The sequence below is a fragment of the Lepus europaeus genome, chromosome 8, assembly GCF_033115175.1.
Source record: "Lepus europaeus isolate LE1 chromosome 8, mLepTim1.pri, whole genome shotgun sequence".
Lineage (NCBI taxonomy): Eukaryota > Metazoa > Chordata > Mammalia > Lagomorpha > Leporidae > Lepus > Lepus europaeus.
The window spans coordinates 15455199-15473786 of NC_084834.1; the positions used below are offsets into that span (position 1 = coordinate 15455199).

The 18588-nt window shown below is 60.5% G+C and overlaps 1 protein-coding gene across 2 annotated transcripts in view; it reads left to right on the forward strand.

Moving 5' to 3' along the window:
- The window catches only part of GFRA2 (GDNF family receptor alpha 2), a 64493-nt gene that overhangs the window by 15296 nt on the left and 30609 nt on the right, over positions 1 to 18588 (forward strand). For both annotated transcript variants that reach the window (XM_062199419.1, XM_062199420.1), the window contains exon 4: positions 8189 to 8543. In XM_062199419.1, the coding sequence (XP_062055403.1) occupies positions 8189 to 8543 (355 nt within the window). The remainder of the gene's footprint in view (positions 1 to 8188; positions 8544 to 18588) is intronic.

The following is an 18588-nucleotide window of genomic DNA, read 5'->3' on the forward strand; positions in this document are numbered from 1 at the left end:
TCTGTGTCCGGGGTCTCTGCTGTGCACCTGTTAGGCCTGGAGCGTTTGCTTGCTCTGGGGTGTGTGTGTGTGTGTGTGTGTGTGTATGTGTGGTGTGAGCTGGTGTGGGGGCTGCCTCTTTGGTTGGCTTTGTGTCCAAGCAAGAACTTGCCATGAAAGAAAGGACAAGGCGAGAACAGTGTGTAACTTCCAAAGGCTTAAAAAAACCATTTTGTTTTTTGAGAGAGAGAGAGACAGAGGGAGACAGATGGACAGACAGACAGAGCGTGTATCTGTTGGTTCACTCCCCAAATGTGCACAATGGTTAGGACTGGGGCTGGCGGAAGCCAGGAGCTGGGAACCCAGTCCAGGTCTCCCACGTGGAGCCTGAGCCGTCGCCCGCTGCTGCCCTCCAAGGGTGCGCATTAGCAAGAAGCTAGAGTCCGGAGCCAGAGCTGGGACTGGAACCCAGGCACTGGGACGTGGGGCGTGGGTGTGCTGATGGGCAGCTCAGCTCCTGCTCCAGGAAAGGCTGGGGTTTCCGGTGCTGTGGGTGGGGGACCTTCTGAGATCCTTGGGGAGCTGCCTGCTTGCGAGTCCTGGGGATGGGCCAGGCTCTGCCTCACCAGGGCTGGGGATGGGGCGGGGGGGGGATGGCATGGAGGAGGGCTGGGGTGGTCTGCAGCTTCTGCCTGTCCTTGTAAGCTCCTGGGACGCCTCTGGCTTCTGCCCCCCGCCCCACCTCCCCCACTGCTGTCCCCTCTCCAGTCATCCTGATTTAGAGCAGCACGGGCCCAGGCCCCACCGCCATGCTCAGCGGCCACTGTGCTGTGCCCCTGTGCTTGCTTGGTGGAGGTGTGCAGGCGTGGGTGCCGAGCGGCGTTGGGGGAGGGGAGGGCTGCCCTGGGCTGACCCTTAACAAACGATGATGCACTTAACTGTGCGCCTTTGGTGTGCCCCGGTCGGGAGCTCTCGCGCGGGGGGCTCCCTCCCAATACCCCTCCGATGTGTCTCCGGCTCTGGTTTGCTGCTGCTGTCCGAGAGCTCACTCGTGTCCCATCGGTGAGCAGGCAGAGGGATGGGGCCAGTGAGCACCCCTGCGGGGGTGCAGGCAGGGTGTCAGCTGGGCCCGTGCACCGGAGAGCTGAAGTGAGAGAAGTGTGGAGAAGTGACCAGGGGACATGGGGACACAGAAGCCACTGGTGATTGTGCTGGGGTGAATTCGAGAGGGAGCGGGGTCGGCAGGATGACGGGCGGAGGGGAGAGAGCTCCTTGCTTCCGAGGTGATGGCCTGGGCGGGGTCGCTGTGGCACAGAGGAGCACACCTTTGGGCCCCTGCTCTGGTGGACCTGGGGGCCCCTTCCTCCCTGGTAGCGGAGCGAAGGTAGAGCTGGCGCACAGGTGCGATGGGATAGTTGTTGCCTGGGTGGGAAGACGCGGGAGCTTCTGTCCACAGTGTGTGAGGCCAGGTGCTATGGGGGGAAACGTTTGTGTGCCTCCAGACTCACACATTGAAGTCCTTGCCCTTAAAGTGGGGGTGCCGGGAGGGGGGCCTTGGAGGTGTGGCTGGTTTTGTGGGTGTGGCAGGCAGAGGGAGAGAGGGGCCTGGGAGAGCCGGGGTCAGATTGGTGGTCAGGGTCGGGGGAGCGTGAGTGGGAATTCCCGCGAGGTGTGGAGATGGATGGGCTGGTAGGGGAGGGGAGACTCAGGTGATGGGCAGAGAGACGGACAGGGGACGAGCTGGCCGGAGATGGCCAGCATAGATCATCCCCGCTGAGTGGAGTCCCATGAGAAGTGGTGGTAGGTGGCTGGCAGGAGACAGCCCCAAGGTGGAAGCGGCTGTGGAAGGTCTAGGTCAGCACCCCCAAGCACAGGTGGCCTGGGGTGCTGAGCGGGAGGGGAGGCCCTGCCACCTCGGGGCCAAAGGTCAGAGGCCATGAGCTACCCCGTGGGCGCCCCTTCCAGAACTCTCAGCTAATGACCATGCCAGCCAGCTTTATCCCAGATGCACCGATTTATCCGAACTCACTGCCTTGAGTTATCTTAGAAATTCATGTTCAGTGGTTTTCATGAAGGCTTTTGAAAGCTTAAAATGTTTTAAAAATATATTTGGAAGGCAGAGATAGAGGAGAGAGAGAGAGAGAGAGCGAGCGAGCTTCCATCTGCTGGTTCACTCCTTCAGTGACTGCACCAGCTGGGTCTGGGTGAGGCCAAAGCTAGGAGCCAGGAGCTCCATCCGGGTCTCCCGCTTGGGTGGCAGGGGCCCAAGGACTTGGGCCGTCTTCCTCTGGCTTTGCAGGTGCGTTAGCTGGGAGCTGAATCCAATGCAGAGGAGCTGGGACTTTAGCCAGCAGTCCGCTATGGGCCGTGGGCATCCCCAGTGGGGGCAGTGGAGGATGGCCCAAGTGCTTGGGCCTTGAGCCCGCGTGGGAGACCAGGAGAAGCACCTGGCTCCTGGCTTCGGATCAGCGTTGTGTGTCGGCCGCAGTGGCTATTATATGGTGAACCAACAGCAAAGGAAGACCTTTCTCTCTGTCTCTCTCTCTCTCACTGTCCACTCTGCCTGTCAAAAAGATGAATTCAGTCGTTTGAAACCCAGGGGTCCCAGTTCGTGTGGACTTCCTGTGGTGCAGGAAATGTATCTGACTCTCAAATCCCAGATCCACTCATCACCGATGAAAAAATGTGAGAAAGTGTTCAGGTCCGTCGTATCCATCTGAAATGCCTCAATTTGGGTTTTTAGTGGCTGTAAAGGCAGAATGAAAGCTGATCTCTCATTGGGTGAATTAGTGTGACGATAGCAAAAACCTGAACGCTAAAATACACACACACACACACAGTCCCCAAAAGTGTATTTCAGAAGGCTTGAAAAGGCCCATTCCATTGTGAACGAATGATCTTTACGTTTGCAGCTCCCAGAGTCGCACCATTAAAGTGATTTGAATCTGCCCCTTGAGGAAGGACACTTCGCGGCGCGGTTAAGATGTGACAAGACGCACCTGATGTTGGAACGCGTCCGATGGGCGTTTCTTGCATGGATCTCTGATGAATTTGACATCTGTTGGGTTGATTCTTGGTGGCCTGGCCTGTTTCCAGAAACCAGCTGCCCCTGGGCGGGGCTGGGGTGACCACAGTGGCCCGGCCTGGCCACGTGAGGGGGCCGGACGGGGGCTCCCCGGGGCAGGACTGAGTAGGGAGGGTGACCCGCACCCACCGAGCAGCAAGACCGGGGTTTGGTCTCTCGGGGTCCCTGGGTTGGAGGGACCGCTCAGGACTGGGAGGCGGGGTGCTGGCCCTGCCATCTCTCTGGAGAGTTCAAGTGTGGCCTCTAACAGGTGCTGGCCTGCACTCCCGGGTGGGGAAGAGGCTTAACCCACTGCACCACACCGCCGGTCCCTCCACACTTCCACTCTGAGTGAGTGACTTCCCTCTGGGGGCAAACACGCCCCCGCCGCAGTGGGAGATGGGTGTAGGAGCAGACACGTTTTGCTGTCCGAGCTGTGCATTTGAATGTGTGTGAGAAAATCCAGAACTGGACAGAGAGCGAGCAGCCGAGTGCGCCCGTCTGCTGGTTCAGTCTCCGAATGCCAGGGCTGGGCTGGGGCTGAAGCCAGGAGCCAGGAGCTAGTCCAGGTCTCCCGAGTGGGCGGCAGGGACTCAGCGGGCTGAGCCGTCACCCCCGCCTGTCTGCACTGGCAGGAGCTGGAGCTGGGCATTGCAGTTGGATGCAGGCTGTGTTCCCCGCTCTGCAGCAGGCTGCACCGCCATGCCTCCTCGCTCTCACTCAGGGAGGGGACCGGGAGGAGAAACGGAAGCCAGGGGTGTCCCCAGGGCTGGGGCTGGGAGCACGACTTCCCCAGGGCTTTGGACAGTGCCAAGAGCCGTTTAATCCAGCGCCTCCGCCCTGGGCAGCTGTTTTGCATTTCTCCCTTGGCCCATCCAGGCTGGGAGAGGCGCACGCGGGGCCAGGGAGCTGCAAGCGTGGGCTGGGGCCAGGCCAGGCCTGAGTCTTCTCAGGGCTTGGGTGGTCCCAGCTCCCGGTACTGGGGTGGGGTGGGGTGGGGTGCGGCAGGGGCGGGGGGGGGGGGGTGGTGCCTGAAGCCTCCTGCCTGCCCTTGGCAGATTTAAGCCCCCGGGGCTGTGCCGGGGTGGGGGTGGGAGGGAGGACTTATCTCAACCAGCCCTGATCCGTCTCTCTGATGATGGAAACCAGAGTGGGCGCCACCCAACTGGAGAGGTGCCCAGCTGTGGAGGGAGCTCCCCTGTGTCCCCCACTCCGGGAGGGTCAGAGCAGGCATCTTCCCCATAAGCAGGAAGTTTGCAGTGGCTCTCTGCCACCTTTCTGGAGTTGTTCCTTTTCTAGGAAGTGGACCAAGTTTGGACGCAGCAGGGTGTGCCTTTCCCACACCCTAGCCAGAGCCTTCACTGTTCAGGCTCCAAATGGAAGCCGCTGAGGCTATATTTTCCCAGCAGGGTGGCGACACCTGCGGGGAGCTGCACACAGCCAGCGCCCGAATTAGCTGCGGTGCCCTTTGCAGTCCTCCCCGCCACAGCCCTGTGTGCTCCGTCCCAGGCTGCTCTGTGGTCACTCCCGCCCCCCACCCGCTGGGCCTGGAGAGCCCCTCCCACAGGGGCGGGGCTTCTGCGCAGCTGGCGTCCTTGGGTCCCTGCAGAGCGGGGACAGCAGTGTGGGAGTGCGGGTGGGGGGCCGTGTGGGAGACCCAGGCGCTGGCTTCCCAGCCCCCTCTCTGCGTCCACCTCCGGGCGTGGCCAGTGAGTGGCTTTCGGTGGCCTCGCAGCCTTTGCTCCTGCTGTGCCCTCTGCTTGGGACACTTTCTCTCCCTCTGCTGCCTCCTGGAGGTGTGGTCAGGGGCTGCCACGGCTTCCCTGTCCACCCAGCTCTGGCCAGGTTGCTGGCCTCTCTGCACCCCGATTTCTCAGAGCGGGGCCCCACTGTCCAGGAAGTGGCTGGCCCTGAGTAAACACAGGACCTCACTGATTAGGAAGACAAACCTCGATTCCCTTTTTGTTGTAATTTCTCCCAGGTTCCCCCTTTAAAAGACTTAATTAAAATTTATTTATTTATCAGAACCACAGAGAGAGAGAGGTCTTCCACCACTGGTTCACTCCCCGAATGCCTTCAACAGCCAGGGCTGGGCCAGACTGCAGTCGGGAGCCAGGAGCTTCATCTGGGTCTCCCATGTGGGTGGCAGGGGACAAACGCTTGGGCCATCCTCCACTGCTTTCCCAGGCCATCAGCAAGGAGCTGAATTGGAAGTGGAGCAGCCGGGACTCGAACCGGTGCCCTGTGGGATGCCAGTGTCGAAGGCTGCGGCTTCATCCGTTGCACCACAATGCTAGTTCCGAGACCTAATTTTTAAAAATCATTTTGGCCCCCAGCAAAACCGAGAGGAAAGCCAAGTTCCAGATAGCCCCTGCTCCTCCATATGCACAGATCCCCCCACGGTGGGCGCTCAGCCGGCTCCTCCACGAGAGCCGTGTGACAAACGATGCCCTTAGGTGGACACCTGGTCCCCCAAAGTCCGTGGCTGCCATCGGAGCTCACTCGTGCTGTTGTGCGTTCTGTGGCTGTGGACAAATGGACCACAATGTGGACCCACCAGTGCAGGGTCAGACAGACTGCCTTGGGCGTCCTGTGCTCCGCCCAGGCCTCCCTCTCGCCTCCTCCCGACAGCCCCCAGTCCTCTCCCTGTCTCTGCCTTTACCCTTCCCTGGTGTCACATGGTTGGGCTTGTGCTGCGTCACGAATATGCCCCCCCCCCCCCATCCCGCTCCAGATTCCAACTTCTGCAAAATGCAGACCCTGGGAGGCACCCATGGGTGCCACCACCCACCCATGTGGGGCACCTGCATTGAGTTCCCAGTTCCCAGCCTAGTCTTGGCTGTTGCAGGCATTGGGGAGTGGATCAGCTGATGGGAGCTCTCTGTTTCTCTACCTCTCAGATACATAGTAAACATACTTACATAGCATCTGTCTATTAGATGCTTGGCCGTGTGCACACATCAGTGAGACCCAAAGCTTCTGTTTGATAAGAACAAACAAGTGGAACTGTGGCAGCTGACCGGGAGTGCCGAGAGGGAACAGAGCTCAGGAGGGGACAGGTGGAGTGTCAGGGTTGTGACCGTGTGCAGAGGGGGTCAGAAAGGGCTCAGGTGTAGGGTCACATTTCTGTAGAGGCCTGAATGGAAGTGAGAGAAGTTGCCAGGACTTTCAATGTGGTCATGGCATTGAGGGACAACCTTCCCGGCCAAGGGAACAGCACATACCAAGGCACTGAGGTCAGCTCAAGGTAGCTAAAATATTATCCCAGCCACACGCAGAGCAAACAGTTACAAATGGGCTATTTTACATTCGTTGTGCAACTCTGGTGTGTGTTTCACAATCTCGTGTGCACATTTGAAATTTGCTGTCACGCTTTAAGTGCAGTGGCTGGGTGGGGGGCTGGGGTTTGCCATGGGGGAATGGCACGCTGCCTCCCCGGGCTTGCCTCAGCGGGAAGCTGGAGTCAGGAGCCAGAGCCGGGAATTGCAACCCGGCACTCGGATGTGGGGCACGGGCATCTCAGCCAGTGACTTCACTGCCGGGCTAGCCACCTGCCCTGGCTCTGGTGTGCTTGGAGGTAGAAGTGTGCAGTGTGTGCGGGCGACAGGTGTCAAGGCTTGAGGCCCGGGAGGGGCCAGCAGGGTCAGGGGGACAGTCAGGGTCGGGGGCAGACTTTAGAGGGGAATCGGGTTTGGCTTCGGACCCGTGAAGTTGGAGATGAGTGTCAGGCTCTCGGGTCAAGTTTTTGCGTGGGCCATTGGACAGCTGAGTCTGGGTCCCAGGTAGAGGTCTGGGCTGGGGATATAACTCTGGGAGTCAATAGCTTATTGGCCATGTTCAAGGCCACAAGATGAGATGCCAGCCCCATGGAGCAGAGCAGGTGCAGAGAGAGAAGAGGGGACTGAGCCCTGGGAGGTGAAGATGGCACTCACAGAGCAGGGTCGCTCAGAGGCGGCAGGGAGACAGGCAGAGTGTGAAGACGGGGGAGGAAGGGGTTCAGGTGGGCAGGGTCACCCCTACACCCAGGGCTGTGCCAGGCCAGGAAGGGGAGGCCCTGGGGGTCCTGACCAGTGACGAGAGGGGCAGGGGCAAGCCCCAGCGTGACATGAGTCCATGAGAGCACAGGAGGACCGCAGAGCACGCGGGTGTAGATGACTCATTTATGGGGCTTTGCTTGAAAGGGGAGCAGAGAAGTGGGGTGGGGCGTCAGGAGGGGGCTCACGGGCGCGAGGAGGCGTTTTGCTGGTTGCAGGCGGGCAGTGTAATAGCCGGTGGGGAGGGTGGGGGCCGGGCAGAGCAGAGTTGCTGTGTGTGGCAGAGAGGACCCGGGCCCTGTCCGTGCCCGTAACGACCCCAGGTGGACAGCGCTAGGCAGGGCGGCTTCAGCCACTTGCTGCAGGTCACAGGGCCGGAGCTGAGGGCTGATGGGGACGGCCAGTCTCAGCCATGGAGCTTTCCTGCCTGGAGTCCCAGCTCTTCCCAGAGGGGTGGGGCCTCCCCCTTCTCTCCTCCTCCTCCCTCCTCCCCCTCAGTAGCCCCGCCCCCACCCCCAGGCCCTGTGATCCTAAACGAGGCCGTGTACACTGGGTTGCCTGCCTCTTAGGCTTGTGCTAAGTGTGAAACAAGACTTGGGAGTAAAAATCGTCATCGTCACAGCTCACGATGTGGGCGGCTTACCCGGTGCCCGACGCCGTCCGTTTTCTCCCCCTCGGATCTTCAGCCTTCAGAGGCGGGTCCTGTGACGCCGTCCCCATTCCACAGACAAGGAGACTGAGGCGGAGAGCCGGCATTCACAAGCATGTCGGTCTCAGGCAGCTCTGCCTTCCCACTGCAGGCCTCTGACTCTCTCTCTGTTTTTAAAATGGTTTATTTATTTGAGAGGCAGAGTTACAGAAAGAGAGAGAGAGATCTCCCATCGGCTGGTTCACTCCTCAAATGGCCGTAATGACCAGGGCTGAGCCAGGAGCTTCCTCTCCATCCCCTACGCAGGTGCAGGGGCCCACGCACTGGGGCCGTCTTCCTCTGCTTTCCCAGGTGCATTAGCCGGGTGGGTAGTGGGGCAGCCGGGACTCGGACCAGCCCTCACGGCGTGGCAGGCGGCGGCCAAACCCTGACCACTCTCTCCTCTTCCTCCTCCCCGTGCAGGGACAGGGGCAGACCCGGCGGTCAGCGCCAAGAGCAACCAGTGCCTGGACGCGGCCAAGGCCTGCAACCTGAACGACAACTGCAAGAAGCTGCGCTCCTCCTACATCTCCATCTGCAACCGGGAGATCTCGCCCACGGAGCGCTGCAGCCGGCGCAAGTGCCACAAGGCCCTGCGCCAGTTCTTCGACCGCGTGCCCAGCGAGTACACCTACCGCATGCTCTTCTGCTCCTGCCAGGACCAGGCGTGCGCCGAGCGCCGCCGCCAGACCATCCTGCCCAGCTGCTCCTACGAGGACAAGGAGAAGCCCAACTGCCTGGACCTGCGCGCCCTGTGCCGCACCGACCACCTGTGCCGGTAGGGGGCGCTGTTCCGCGAGGCGAGGCTGTGCTGTCCCTTCTTCCCATGCCCTGCGGGGGGCCACTGATGGTGACCCTGAGCCCAGCAGAGGCTCCTGCTGCCTGGGACTGGGGCTCAAGGATCGGTGACGTTGTCACTCGTTCGTTTCGGCCACTTGTCCATCTTTGCATCCGTCCGCTCCGTCGTCCGATTCGGGCTTCTTGTCTTGTGCAGAGCTCTGTCGGGGAAGCCAGGGTGAACCGCCGAGGAGCTTATCGTGCGTACTGAGAGCCCTAGAGTCTGGGAAGAAGGCACCTTTGGGGTGTGTGTTTGGCTCAGTGCTTAAGAGGGCCCTTCTGCCATTTTGGGGAGCCTTGGGTTCAAGTCCTGGCTCCAGTTTCCTGAGTGGTGGCAGGCAATGGTGCACGTGCTTGGGTCCCTGGCACCCGTGTGATAGACCTGGGTGGACTTCCTGGCTTCCGGGCACTTGAGGAGTGAACAAGGGGATGGGACAGCTCTCTCTCTCTCTCTCTGTCTCTCTCTCTCTCTCTCTCTCTCTCCCTCGGGAGGTCAGGGAGGTCAGGGGCGAGGCTGCCGTAGGTGCAGGTGTCTATAGATTGCCTGCTGTCTTCTAGACACTCTCCAAGGCTTCCTGTCGCACTGGTCCCTGCAGGGTGGCTGCAGGCAGGCACTCCCATCCACGCGATATGCCAGACGAGAAGATGGAGACAGAGTGGCTCTCCTGAGGTCACACAGCCCCAAACTCTCCAGAGCCAGGGCTGCAATTTGCACACCGCCCCTGACACCATGGCTGTAGGCTGGGGGTAGGGAAGAGTGCCTGGTTTCTTTGGAGAGTCCAGTACCTCCCCCCACCGCCCAGCTCCGCCTCCGGGGCCAACACCCATTTCTGTTGTGTGTCTCTCTGTCTGCCACACCTTGTGCAGCACCGAGAGCCCAGTGCACAGGGAGCCCTGTGTCAGTGCGGCTTGAATGGATAACCGGGTGGTGACCGCCTCACTTCCGCCTTGAGTTCAGCTGTGGGCCACGGGGCCATTCGACGGAGGTGGTGTGGGACAGGCGGTGTGGGAGGTGCCGTCAACACCCAGGAAGTGTCTGGAGGTCATTTGTCCCTTGTGGATCTGGTGCTCAGTAATGAGGCTGCAGAGGCCTGGGCAGCTCCTGGCTGAGCGGAGCCACAGCCGAAACACGAGGTGCCCTAGGGAGGGCTGGGGGAGCCCGGGAAGGGGCCTGGGCTGGGGGCTGCCTGCAGGGTTTGGGTGGTAAGGGCAGCTGTGTGGCAGCAAGGGTGGTGGGGGCAGGGCGACAGGGAGGACGGCCAGCAGAGAGAGAGAGAGAGAGAGAGAGACCAGGAACCACAGGGACGGGGGCTCAGCCCTGAGGTGTGCGTGCAGGCGGAAGCTGGGTTGCCTTGGGCTCAGGCCTGGCCTTGAATGCCAACCACAGTCTTGGAGGGAACGAGGGCCGGGGCCAGCACCTGCAGAGCGCCGTGGGCTGGGGCAGGGGTTCTTTTTAACACGGGAGAGCAGGGGCTGCATTGCAACCTGAAGGGGATGCACCGTCTAGGGTGTTTAAGTGGGGACTGACCCCAGAGCGAGCTGCAGCGCTCAGGAGACGTGTGTGGAAAAAAAAGGGTTTTCTTTCTAGCATCCTTAAAAAAATGCACCTTATCACTTACACAAGCTGGATGGGGTGGTTTAAAGTAAAACAGTGCCCCCAGCAATCAGACGATGGGGGGAGACGCTCAGATCCCAGGGCAGGTGCCTCACCCTGACCCTGACCTTGACCTTGACCTCTGAGCTCCCTGGTTGCTGGGGTAGAGGGGAAGCTTGCTGGGCCACGTGCATCCCAAAACACAGTGGGAGGGAGCATGCTAATGCTGAAATTCTCCCCCTGTTCTAACTGCTGACACACCCTCACTGCCACATCACACCGAGTGACAGGGCGGATGACCTGGCCCTGAGACAGAGTCCCAGCCCAGGAGCCCGTGCCTGCGTGGGCCGATGCCCCGACCGAGCTGGGGCCCGGGAGCCTGCTGCGCAGCTGTCTGAGGACAGATCCCGCGGGGCTGGGTTGACGCCAGCCTCTTCCCTGCACACACCTGCCTGTGCTGTTTTTCCACTCATGCTACAAAGCCGCGCAGGATCCCACCAGGAGCCAAGCAGGCGTCAGCATCAAGCTCTCGGGTTTCCCAGGTTCTAGAATGCTGTGCCAAAGAAGCCCTATGTTTTTAAAAAATTAAAACGCATTATTTAAAATATGTTAAGACTTCGAGAGACAGTGTGAGACAGACAGGCACATGTGCACACACACAGACACACACACAGACGGCCCCTGACTGCTGGTTGACTTCCTGAATGTCCACAGAGGTGGACTCAGCAAGGGTGGGAGCTGGGAACCCAGTCCTGGTGTCCCACGTGGGTGGCGGGAACCCAGTCAGGTGAGCCATCACCTCCTCCTCCCAGCATGTACGTAGTCGGCGGGGGAGGGGGGGCTGGAGTCAGGAGCCAGGGGCAGGAATCCCACCCAGCACTCCGGATGTGAGGTGCTCAACTGCTAGACCAGACGTCCACCTTCCTTTTTCCTTCTTGTTGTTTCTAATTGCCACATAATAACTTTACATATGTATGGGGTGTGGTGTGTGGCCCTTTACTCTGTGCTAAATCGCGTAGTGCTCAGGGTAATTAGCATATCCATCATCTCAGACATTTATCTGTCTTCGTGTTGGTGCTGTTGGGAATCCTCTCTCTGAGCTGTTTGGAAATGCACGGGTAACCGTCAGCCATAGTTGTCTGTCTTCTGTGCGGTGGGGCGTGGGAAGTGGCTGCTCCTAGCCAGCGGCACCCCGCTCGCCCCCGCCAGTGCTGTTCCATTCTCTGCTCTTCGGCTCCCGCCCACGTGGGAGAACAGGCAGCCGGGACCCCCCCCCCCCCCCCCCCCCCCGTGCTGCCTTATTTACGAAACATCGAGTCCTCCGGCGCCAGCCAGACTGCTGCGGGTGACCGGATCTTACGCTTGTTTCCGGCTGGCTAATACTCCGCCGCGTGTGGCTAGATCGCGCTGTGTCCGTTCACGCATCGGCGGGCACCGCTGGATCCCGCGTCTGCAGCTGTGGTAGCCTGCAGTGGCGCGGGAGTGCCGGTGTCTCTGACCTGCCGAGTCCTTAGCTGTGTGTTCCCAGAGGTGGGAGCGCTGGATGGTGTGGCTTTGTACTGTTGGCCGCCGTGGCTGCCGACGGCACGTGTTCCTTTCTGGGCGCCCTCGCTGGCGTTTGCCATTTCTTGTCTTTTTCTGCTTGCAGGGAGTTGAAGGCTCCTTGTGGTTTTCATTTGCATTCTCCCCGTTGGTGGCTGTGTTGTTGCAACCTCTGCTCATTGTAGATCACCTGTCTCAGGTATTCGCAGCAACAGAGCTGGGGCCTGGGCATGTCCGGCCAGGGGGCTGTGGGCTGTCTAAGGCCCGTGAAGCCCCCTGGTCTGGTCCTGCCAAGGCAGCTGCAGGCGGGACTCACCAAAGCCCATCAGTCCGTAGCAGGTTCATTTTTCAGTTGCTGATTCTGCATGGCCCCCGCGAGTGATGCTCTCCTACCCCTGGACTCGGACATGGGGGAAACTACAAACAGGCGACTCGGGTGATGCGCTTGGTTCGGGAGAGCCACAGAGCATGCTAATTTACCAAGACTGTGTAAGGGAAGGGCTGAGACCAAGGGATCCTGATCCTGGGAGCTGAGGGGTGACAGGCTCCGAGAGGCCTGGAGCCCAGCTTCGGGCGATGGATGCGGGCCCCTGGGCCGTGCTGTATTTGGTTGAACTAGATGCTTGGGGAGGCCTGGGTCGTGGGCAGGGAGTTCCAGTTGCCCCGTGGTGTGGCTACCTGAGCCACCAGTGTGCTCCTCCATGTCTCCCGAGATTCCGTCTGCCCAGCGTGCTCGTTGAAAGTAGGCAGGCGTTGGGGCTAGCGTGAAGCAGCTGCTTAACCTGCCACTGTCCCTCGTCAGAGTGCTGGGGTTCGGCGCCTGGCTCTGGCTGCTGACTCCAGCTTCCTGCTGTTGGAGGGCAGTGGTGATGGCTCCGGTCATTGGTTCCTACAACCCAGGTGGGGGAGCCTGGATGGGGTCCCCAGCTCCTGGCTCTAACACCCTGTGCCTTTGTGGGCATCTGGGGACTGCACCAGCAGACGGGAGCTCCGTCTGTCTGTCTGTCTGTGTGTCTCTCGAAACAGCAAAAAAGATACTGAAAGTGTGGCCCTGGAGGGCGTGGGTAGGGATGAGGGTGGGACCTGGCTTTTTGATGAGTGTGGCAGGGGTGGTGGAGGACGTCACAGCGTGGCCAAGGGGACTTCGGGGGACTTTGTCTGTGACTCAGAGCTGTGGCGTGGGGGGAGCAGAGCGGAAGCAGGTGGTGGGTGGACGTGGCCACAAAGGCTCTGCCCGTGCTCTCTGGGGTGCTCCCTGCTGGGCTGTCGGCTCCTTTCCTGCTCAGTACAGGGGTTTCCAGGGACCTCTTGGGTCCTGTGTGTGTGTGATGGGGTGGGTCTGATCCATCCAGCGGGTCTCCAGGGCGTCGTCTCCCTCCGTCCTGCCCTCTCACCAGGGGCTGTGCTGTTGGGGAGTGGAGCGCTCCCTACAAGAGGAAAGGACCTGCCGAGCCCCACCCCGGCCCGGGGGGGGGGGGGGGGCGTGCGAGGGTGCAGGGGAGGCCCGGGAGGAGCCGAGCTGTCAGTTTCCTTCTCGGGTGGCTTTGAGGCTGCCGGCCCTGTGTCTCCTGCTCAGCAGCGCCCAGCACCCAGCACAGCTCCCGCGGCCCTGTGGTCGCCTCCGCAAAGCTGGGCTCACCCTTCCTCTCCAGGATGCTGTAATGAATGAAAGTGACTTTGATTTAGGAACTCCTGCCTGGGATTCACGACTCTTTGGAAAGGAGGTCCTTGTCCCCGGGCGTCTCCTGGCGCCTTCCCCACGCTCCCAGCCTGACTTGGGTGGGCTCTCACCTGGCCCGACCCTGGGCCTTCGTATCTCGGTCCAGGATCCTTAGGGACGGCCCTGCCAGAGCCCGTCTGACCGGGCACTGTGTTCCAGCAAGGCTGCTGGTGTGCCGGGGCACAGCCTAGCGGCAGGCCCCATACATCTCCCGGGTGACATCCGACGGAGTGGCCATGCTGTCGTAGTTAACGTCACTAATGCCTGAGAGTCCTCTTGGGTGGAGGAGCCTGCGCGCTGGGCCTTGCTTGAAGATGCTCCCACCGTCTCTGGACCACGGGCAGGTTAGGGTCTGGGGGCTCAGGGCTGGAGCCCCCTGGAGTGGCAGCTGCTTATTCTGCCCTGGGCTTGGACGTCGCACCCGGGAGCCGAAGCTCTGTGCTCTGCCTTTGATTGGTCCCAGGGACCTCTCAGCGCTTGCCCAGGGCCTGGGAGAGATTGGGGAGAGGTGTGGGGGCTGGGAGGGTATTTCCTTTGTCGTCACCAGACGTGCATCTCAGAGAGCCCCAGAGCGCCTGGGAAAGAGCCTGTGAAATTGGGCTGGGGTCTCTTCAGCCTCTCCCAACACCACCATCTATATATATATATATATATTTTAAACCAGCTTATGGTCATTGGCGAACAGGGTTTCGGTGTGTGTGGGTGGGTGGGTTGCCGAGGGCTTCTGGGGAGGGGGATTCTGTTGTCACTGGGGCCCCTTGCAGGCCTCCTTGGGAAGGGAGGGCTCTCTGACATGCCCCTTCCTCTTCACCTGCCAGGCTATAATAGCTCTGTGTGCGGGCTCCATGCCATCTCCTGGCCTGTAATTTAACCTCAGGGTGCTGACGATGACGGCTAGGAATGGAAGCCAAGCCCAAAGCTGCCCGCCCTGGCAGCCTGGGCCCCCTTGTTGTCCAAGAGGGAGAGGCCTGCTGGGGGGACGCAGGAGGCCGGGCTGCCCTCTGTGGAGGCCATCTGGAGGGAGTGGAGAGGCCCCTCAGCTGGCTCAGCCTCTGGCCCAGGGTGGGCAGTGCACGTGGAGTCTTCTCGGTTTGGATGCTTGGCTCCTGGGGCCTGTCCGGCAGGCAGCTTCGTTCTGACTCTCCGAGAGCTGTTGGCTGATGTGTTCAGCAGATCCTCTCCAAATGACAGCAGATGATTATCTGGGGAGCCTGTGATCACCCCCACCCCACCACGGGGCTTTAGCACCACCACGGCAAGGGCTGGGAGCCACTTGGGTGTCTGTGCAACCCAGTGTTCATTTCTCAGACACTCGTGGTCACCATGAGCTCAGCAGAGGGTTGCTGGAGCTCCCAGAGCCTCCACCTTCTCTGGTGACCAGCTTGGATCTATTTTCCAATCTCCTTGCTCAGGAGCGACCAGATCAGGGATGGATTAGTGATGTCTGTCATGGACATGATAGGGGTGGAATAGAACCCCCTGCTGGAACCCAGCTGGCCATTTCTTGGGGCCAGTGCCCAATATGAGATGGCGGCACTGCAGGCGACGGCGTTACCCACATGCCACTCCGCCGGCCCTGTCTGTGTTCTTTATGTGGCTGTCACCACGTGGCTTTCCTTCATTTTTTCCCAGCAAGTTCTCTGATGTTTTCCTTACATCAGCGCCACGTTGATTTGTGCTGCAGTAAATCTGTCTGGTGTGCACACTCGGTGTGGAGCGATGTGCCAGGGACAGGTGTCCCCGGGTGCCCTGCTCCTTGGGTGCCTGTAGTCCCAAGGGGGGAGACAGACGGCAGACACACAGCCGGCCTCAGTGTGCACGGGTTCCAGGTCAGGGTTCACCCTACAGCAGATTGAGAATATATGGAGGCAAATGAGCCCTGAGCATGGACAGACCACCCCTCCCCACTCCCTGTCTGTATTCCCAAACAATGCACGGTAGAACCGGGCATCAGATAGCGCTGACGTCCTGTTAGGTTGTTTTAAGTAACCTAGAGACCACGTGGAGCTTGTGGGTGGCTCCGGAACGTGAGAGCATCTTGGCATCCAGCAGCTGTCCCAGCCACAGTCCCCCGCGGATACTGAGGGACAACCTAGCGACAGTGGCCGGGATGAGCAGGACGTAGGGACGGAGGTTAATGGGACAGCTGGCAGGGGTGGGGAGCTGGGGAGCTGGGGCTTGGCTGAGGACAAGTTCACCCAGGGAGATGGCGATGAGGCGAAGGATGTGGCAGTCGTGAGACCGAGGGGCAGGGCGTGGCAGGTGCAGAAGCTTGTGGGAGGGGAGGAGTCAAGGGGCCTGGGGGCAGGGGGAGGGGCCAGGATGAGGTTGGGAGGTGGCAGGGCCTAGGTCCCACAGGGCGGGGGGGGGGGGCGGCAGGGCGTACGGGGGTGGGGGCATATGGGGATGGGACAAGACCCCCTCTGGGAGAGGGTGTGTTGCTGTGGGAGAATCTGCTCGTTGGGTTAGAGCTGGTGGCCACTCCTGCCAGGCTGGTGAGGAGTGGGCTGGCCCCTCCAGGCTGGGGGGCTGTGGAGGAAGGCTGGAGACAGAGGTGGCCCCTGTGCCGGGTTTGAAGTAGGAGCCAGGCCTGTGTGGGCGAGGGGGACAGAGGAGGGAGGACCGGGGCCAGGTGACTGGGTGCCCGCTCCTCAGACCCTTGTGTGTTGCCACAGGCATCTGGTTTACCATGGAAGACAGTGACGTGAGCTGAGCAGGAGAGGGGCGTGAGCGGCTGGTGTTGTAGCAGGATCCCCGGGCGTGTGAGGAGAGCGGGGCTGCAGGCAGGGAGCCCACAGTGGGACGGGTCCAGGATGGGGACGGGGCAGTGGCCCTCAGCGACCAGTTCCTGGGGGCTTGCTGCATGGGCGCAGTGGAGGAAGCGTTGAGGATGAGGTCCTGACCTGGTGGCCGGCTGGGTGGCGATACTGTCCACTGAGAAACTGGGGGAGGGAGAGGAGGAGGAGGGGGCGTTGGTGGCGGTGGGCTGGGGCTGGGGGCGGGGGAGGCACTTCATTTCAGCCCTGTTGTTTGAAAGCCTCTGGACTGTGCCTGGGGACGGCAAAGGCAGGGGTAGTGTCTGTGCGATTGGGGGTTGAGCAGGGAGACAGGGGTTTGGGATTCAGGGAGATGATGCGACAGGAGCTGTGTGCTCAGCCTGGCGCTCGGCACGCGGTAACATCGGCTCCTTCAGAGAGCGCCTGGGCTCGTTCGGGCAGACGAGGCTCACCCGTGGGGAGCGTAGCTGCGAGGAGCAAGCCCTGTGTCCTTAAGTGGTGTCAGGGTTAAGCTGCTTGCTGCGGGCCTGTGGGGTGCGGGGAGCAGGGAGCGTGTGGCCGGGAAGCCAGGGGCGGGGCGCTGTGGACGCAGGTTCCTGCAGCTGTGCTGGGGTCCGGGGTGGGGGGAGGCGGGCAGGCAGGACTGGGCAGAAGGAGGAGGACTTGGTGTATGTGATGGGATGGGTGGGGTGTGTGTGAGATGGGGAATATGACATGGCCCGGGGTGGGGGGTCTCTAGGGTCTTCCTGGCCTCCCCTAGGGTCCCCCACCTGCCAGTGCCTGACTCTGGTGGGCGCATGGTCCTCCCAACTTGCTGCTTGGTAAGGAGTGGGGTCCGGCGGGACCAGTCCTGGGTTAGGAGTCCTGGCCCGGTCAGCCCTCTGTACCTCAGCCTCCTGCGAGTCGAATATACTGAAACAGAAATTGCACGTGCACTTGACATTGGACAGGCATTGTTTCTCGTTAGTATTCCTTAAACAGTGCGGCATAGAACTGTTCGCCGTGCATTTTCATTGTGTTAGGTATTGTAGGTAGCCTGAGCGGATGTAAAGCATACGAGAGGAGAGAGGAGGTGTGTAGCTTATGTGCAAATCTGTTTGTAAAATCTCTTCCCAGTTTATTTGGAAGATGGGGAGAGGGAGAGAGAGAGAGAGAGAGTTCTTTTATCTGCTTATTCACTTCCCAAATGCCCCTGACAGCCAGGGCTGGGCCAGGCCCAAGCTGGGAGGAGGAGCTCCGTCTGGGTCTCCCTGTGGGTGGCAGGGGCCCAGGGACTTGGGCCATCGCCTGCTGCCTCCCAGGGTGCGCCTTCGCAGGGAGCTGGAATTGGAAGTGGAGCTGGGACTTAAACCCTGGCCCTCCTCCAGGATCACGTGTCCCAGTGGGGATATGAGACGTGAGCTTCCCATTCAGTGTCTAAAACGCCCCGACGAATGTCTGCCTCTCTGTGTCTGTCTGTCTTTTTTTGGCTATGTGCACATCGTGTGGCATCTCATTCAAGGGATTTGTGCAGCTCCAGGCTTTGATGTCTGCGCCCGTGGGGACCGAGGGGCAGGCCGGCTGTGCCGAACGCTCTTGCTGGGATTAGTGGGAGCTGCCCCCTCCTCCAGCGAGGGCCCCCTCCTCAGAGACCCCGAAGCAGAGGCTGGAGGCCCCTGCCTGCGCGGGATGAGGCTCTGGTGAGAACCTCCGTTTTGCCCCTCCCCCGGGGGCGAGAGGCCAGCATCCTGTCTCTTGGAGCGAGGGAAGGCAGGGCTGTGTCACCCCTTCGTGCCCTCTCGTCTCATCCTCTGTTCTCTCGTCTCGCCTCTTCCTTCTTGCCTCTCTCTCTTTCCTTGTTCTCTAAATAAAATGCGCTTTCCTGTTTCGCTGGTTATACGGGGGACAGGAGCTCAGAAATAATCCTGGTGAGACAGAAAAGGCATTCCTAAGAAAAGCAGGACTTGTCCCCCCCCCCCCCCGCCCAGCCCCCGAAATAGGCCCTGGGGAGCGTTTGGAGAACAGACGTCCCCACTGTCTGCGCAGATGCATGTTTTTACAAAGATGACGGGAACCATTGTTTTTCTCTGAGTATCACGTTAGCGTTTCTCCATCTTGTACACACACGTTTCCTGGTTTGTGATGACAACCTGGTTTCTTTCTGTTTTTTTTTTTTTTTTTTTAAAGATTTTATTTATTTACTTGAGAGGTAGAGTTACAGTGAGTGGGAGAGAGAGAGAGAGAGGGAGAGAGGTCTTCCTTCCGTTAGTTCACTCCTCAAATGGCCGGAAATGGCCGGAGCTGCGCCGATCTGAAGCCAGGAGCCAGGAGCTTCTGGGTCTCCCATGCAGGTGCACTTGGGCCATCTTCTACT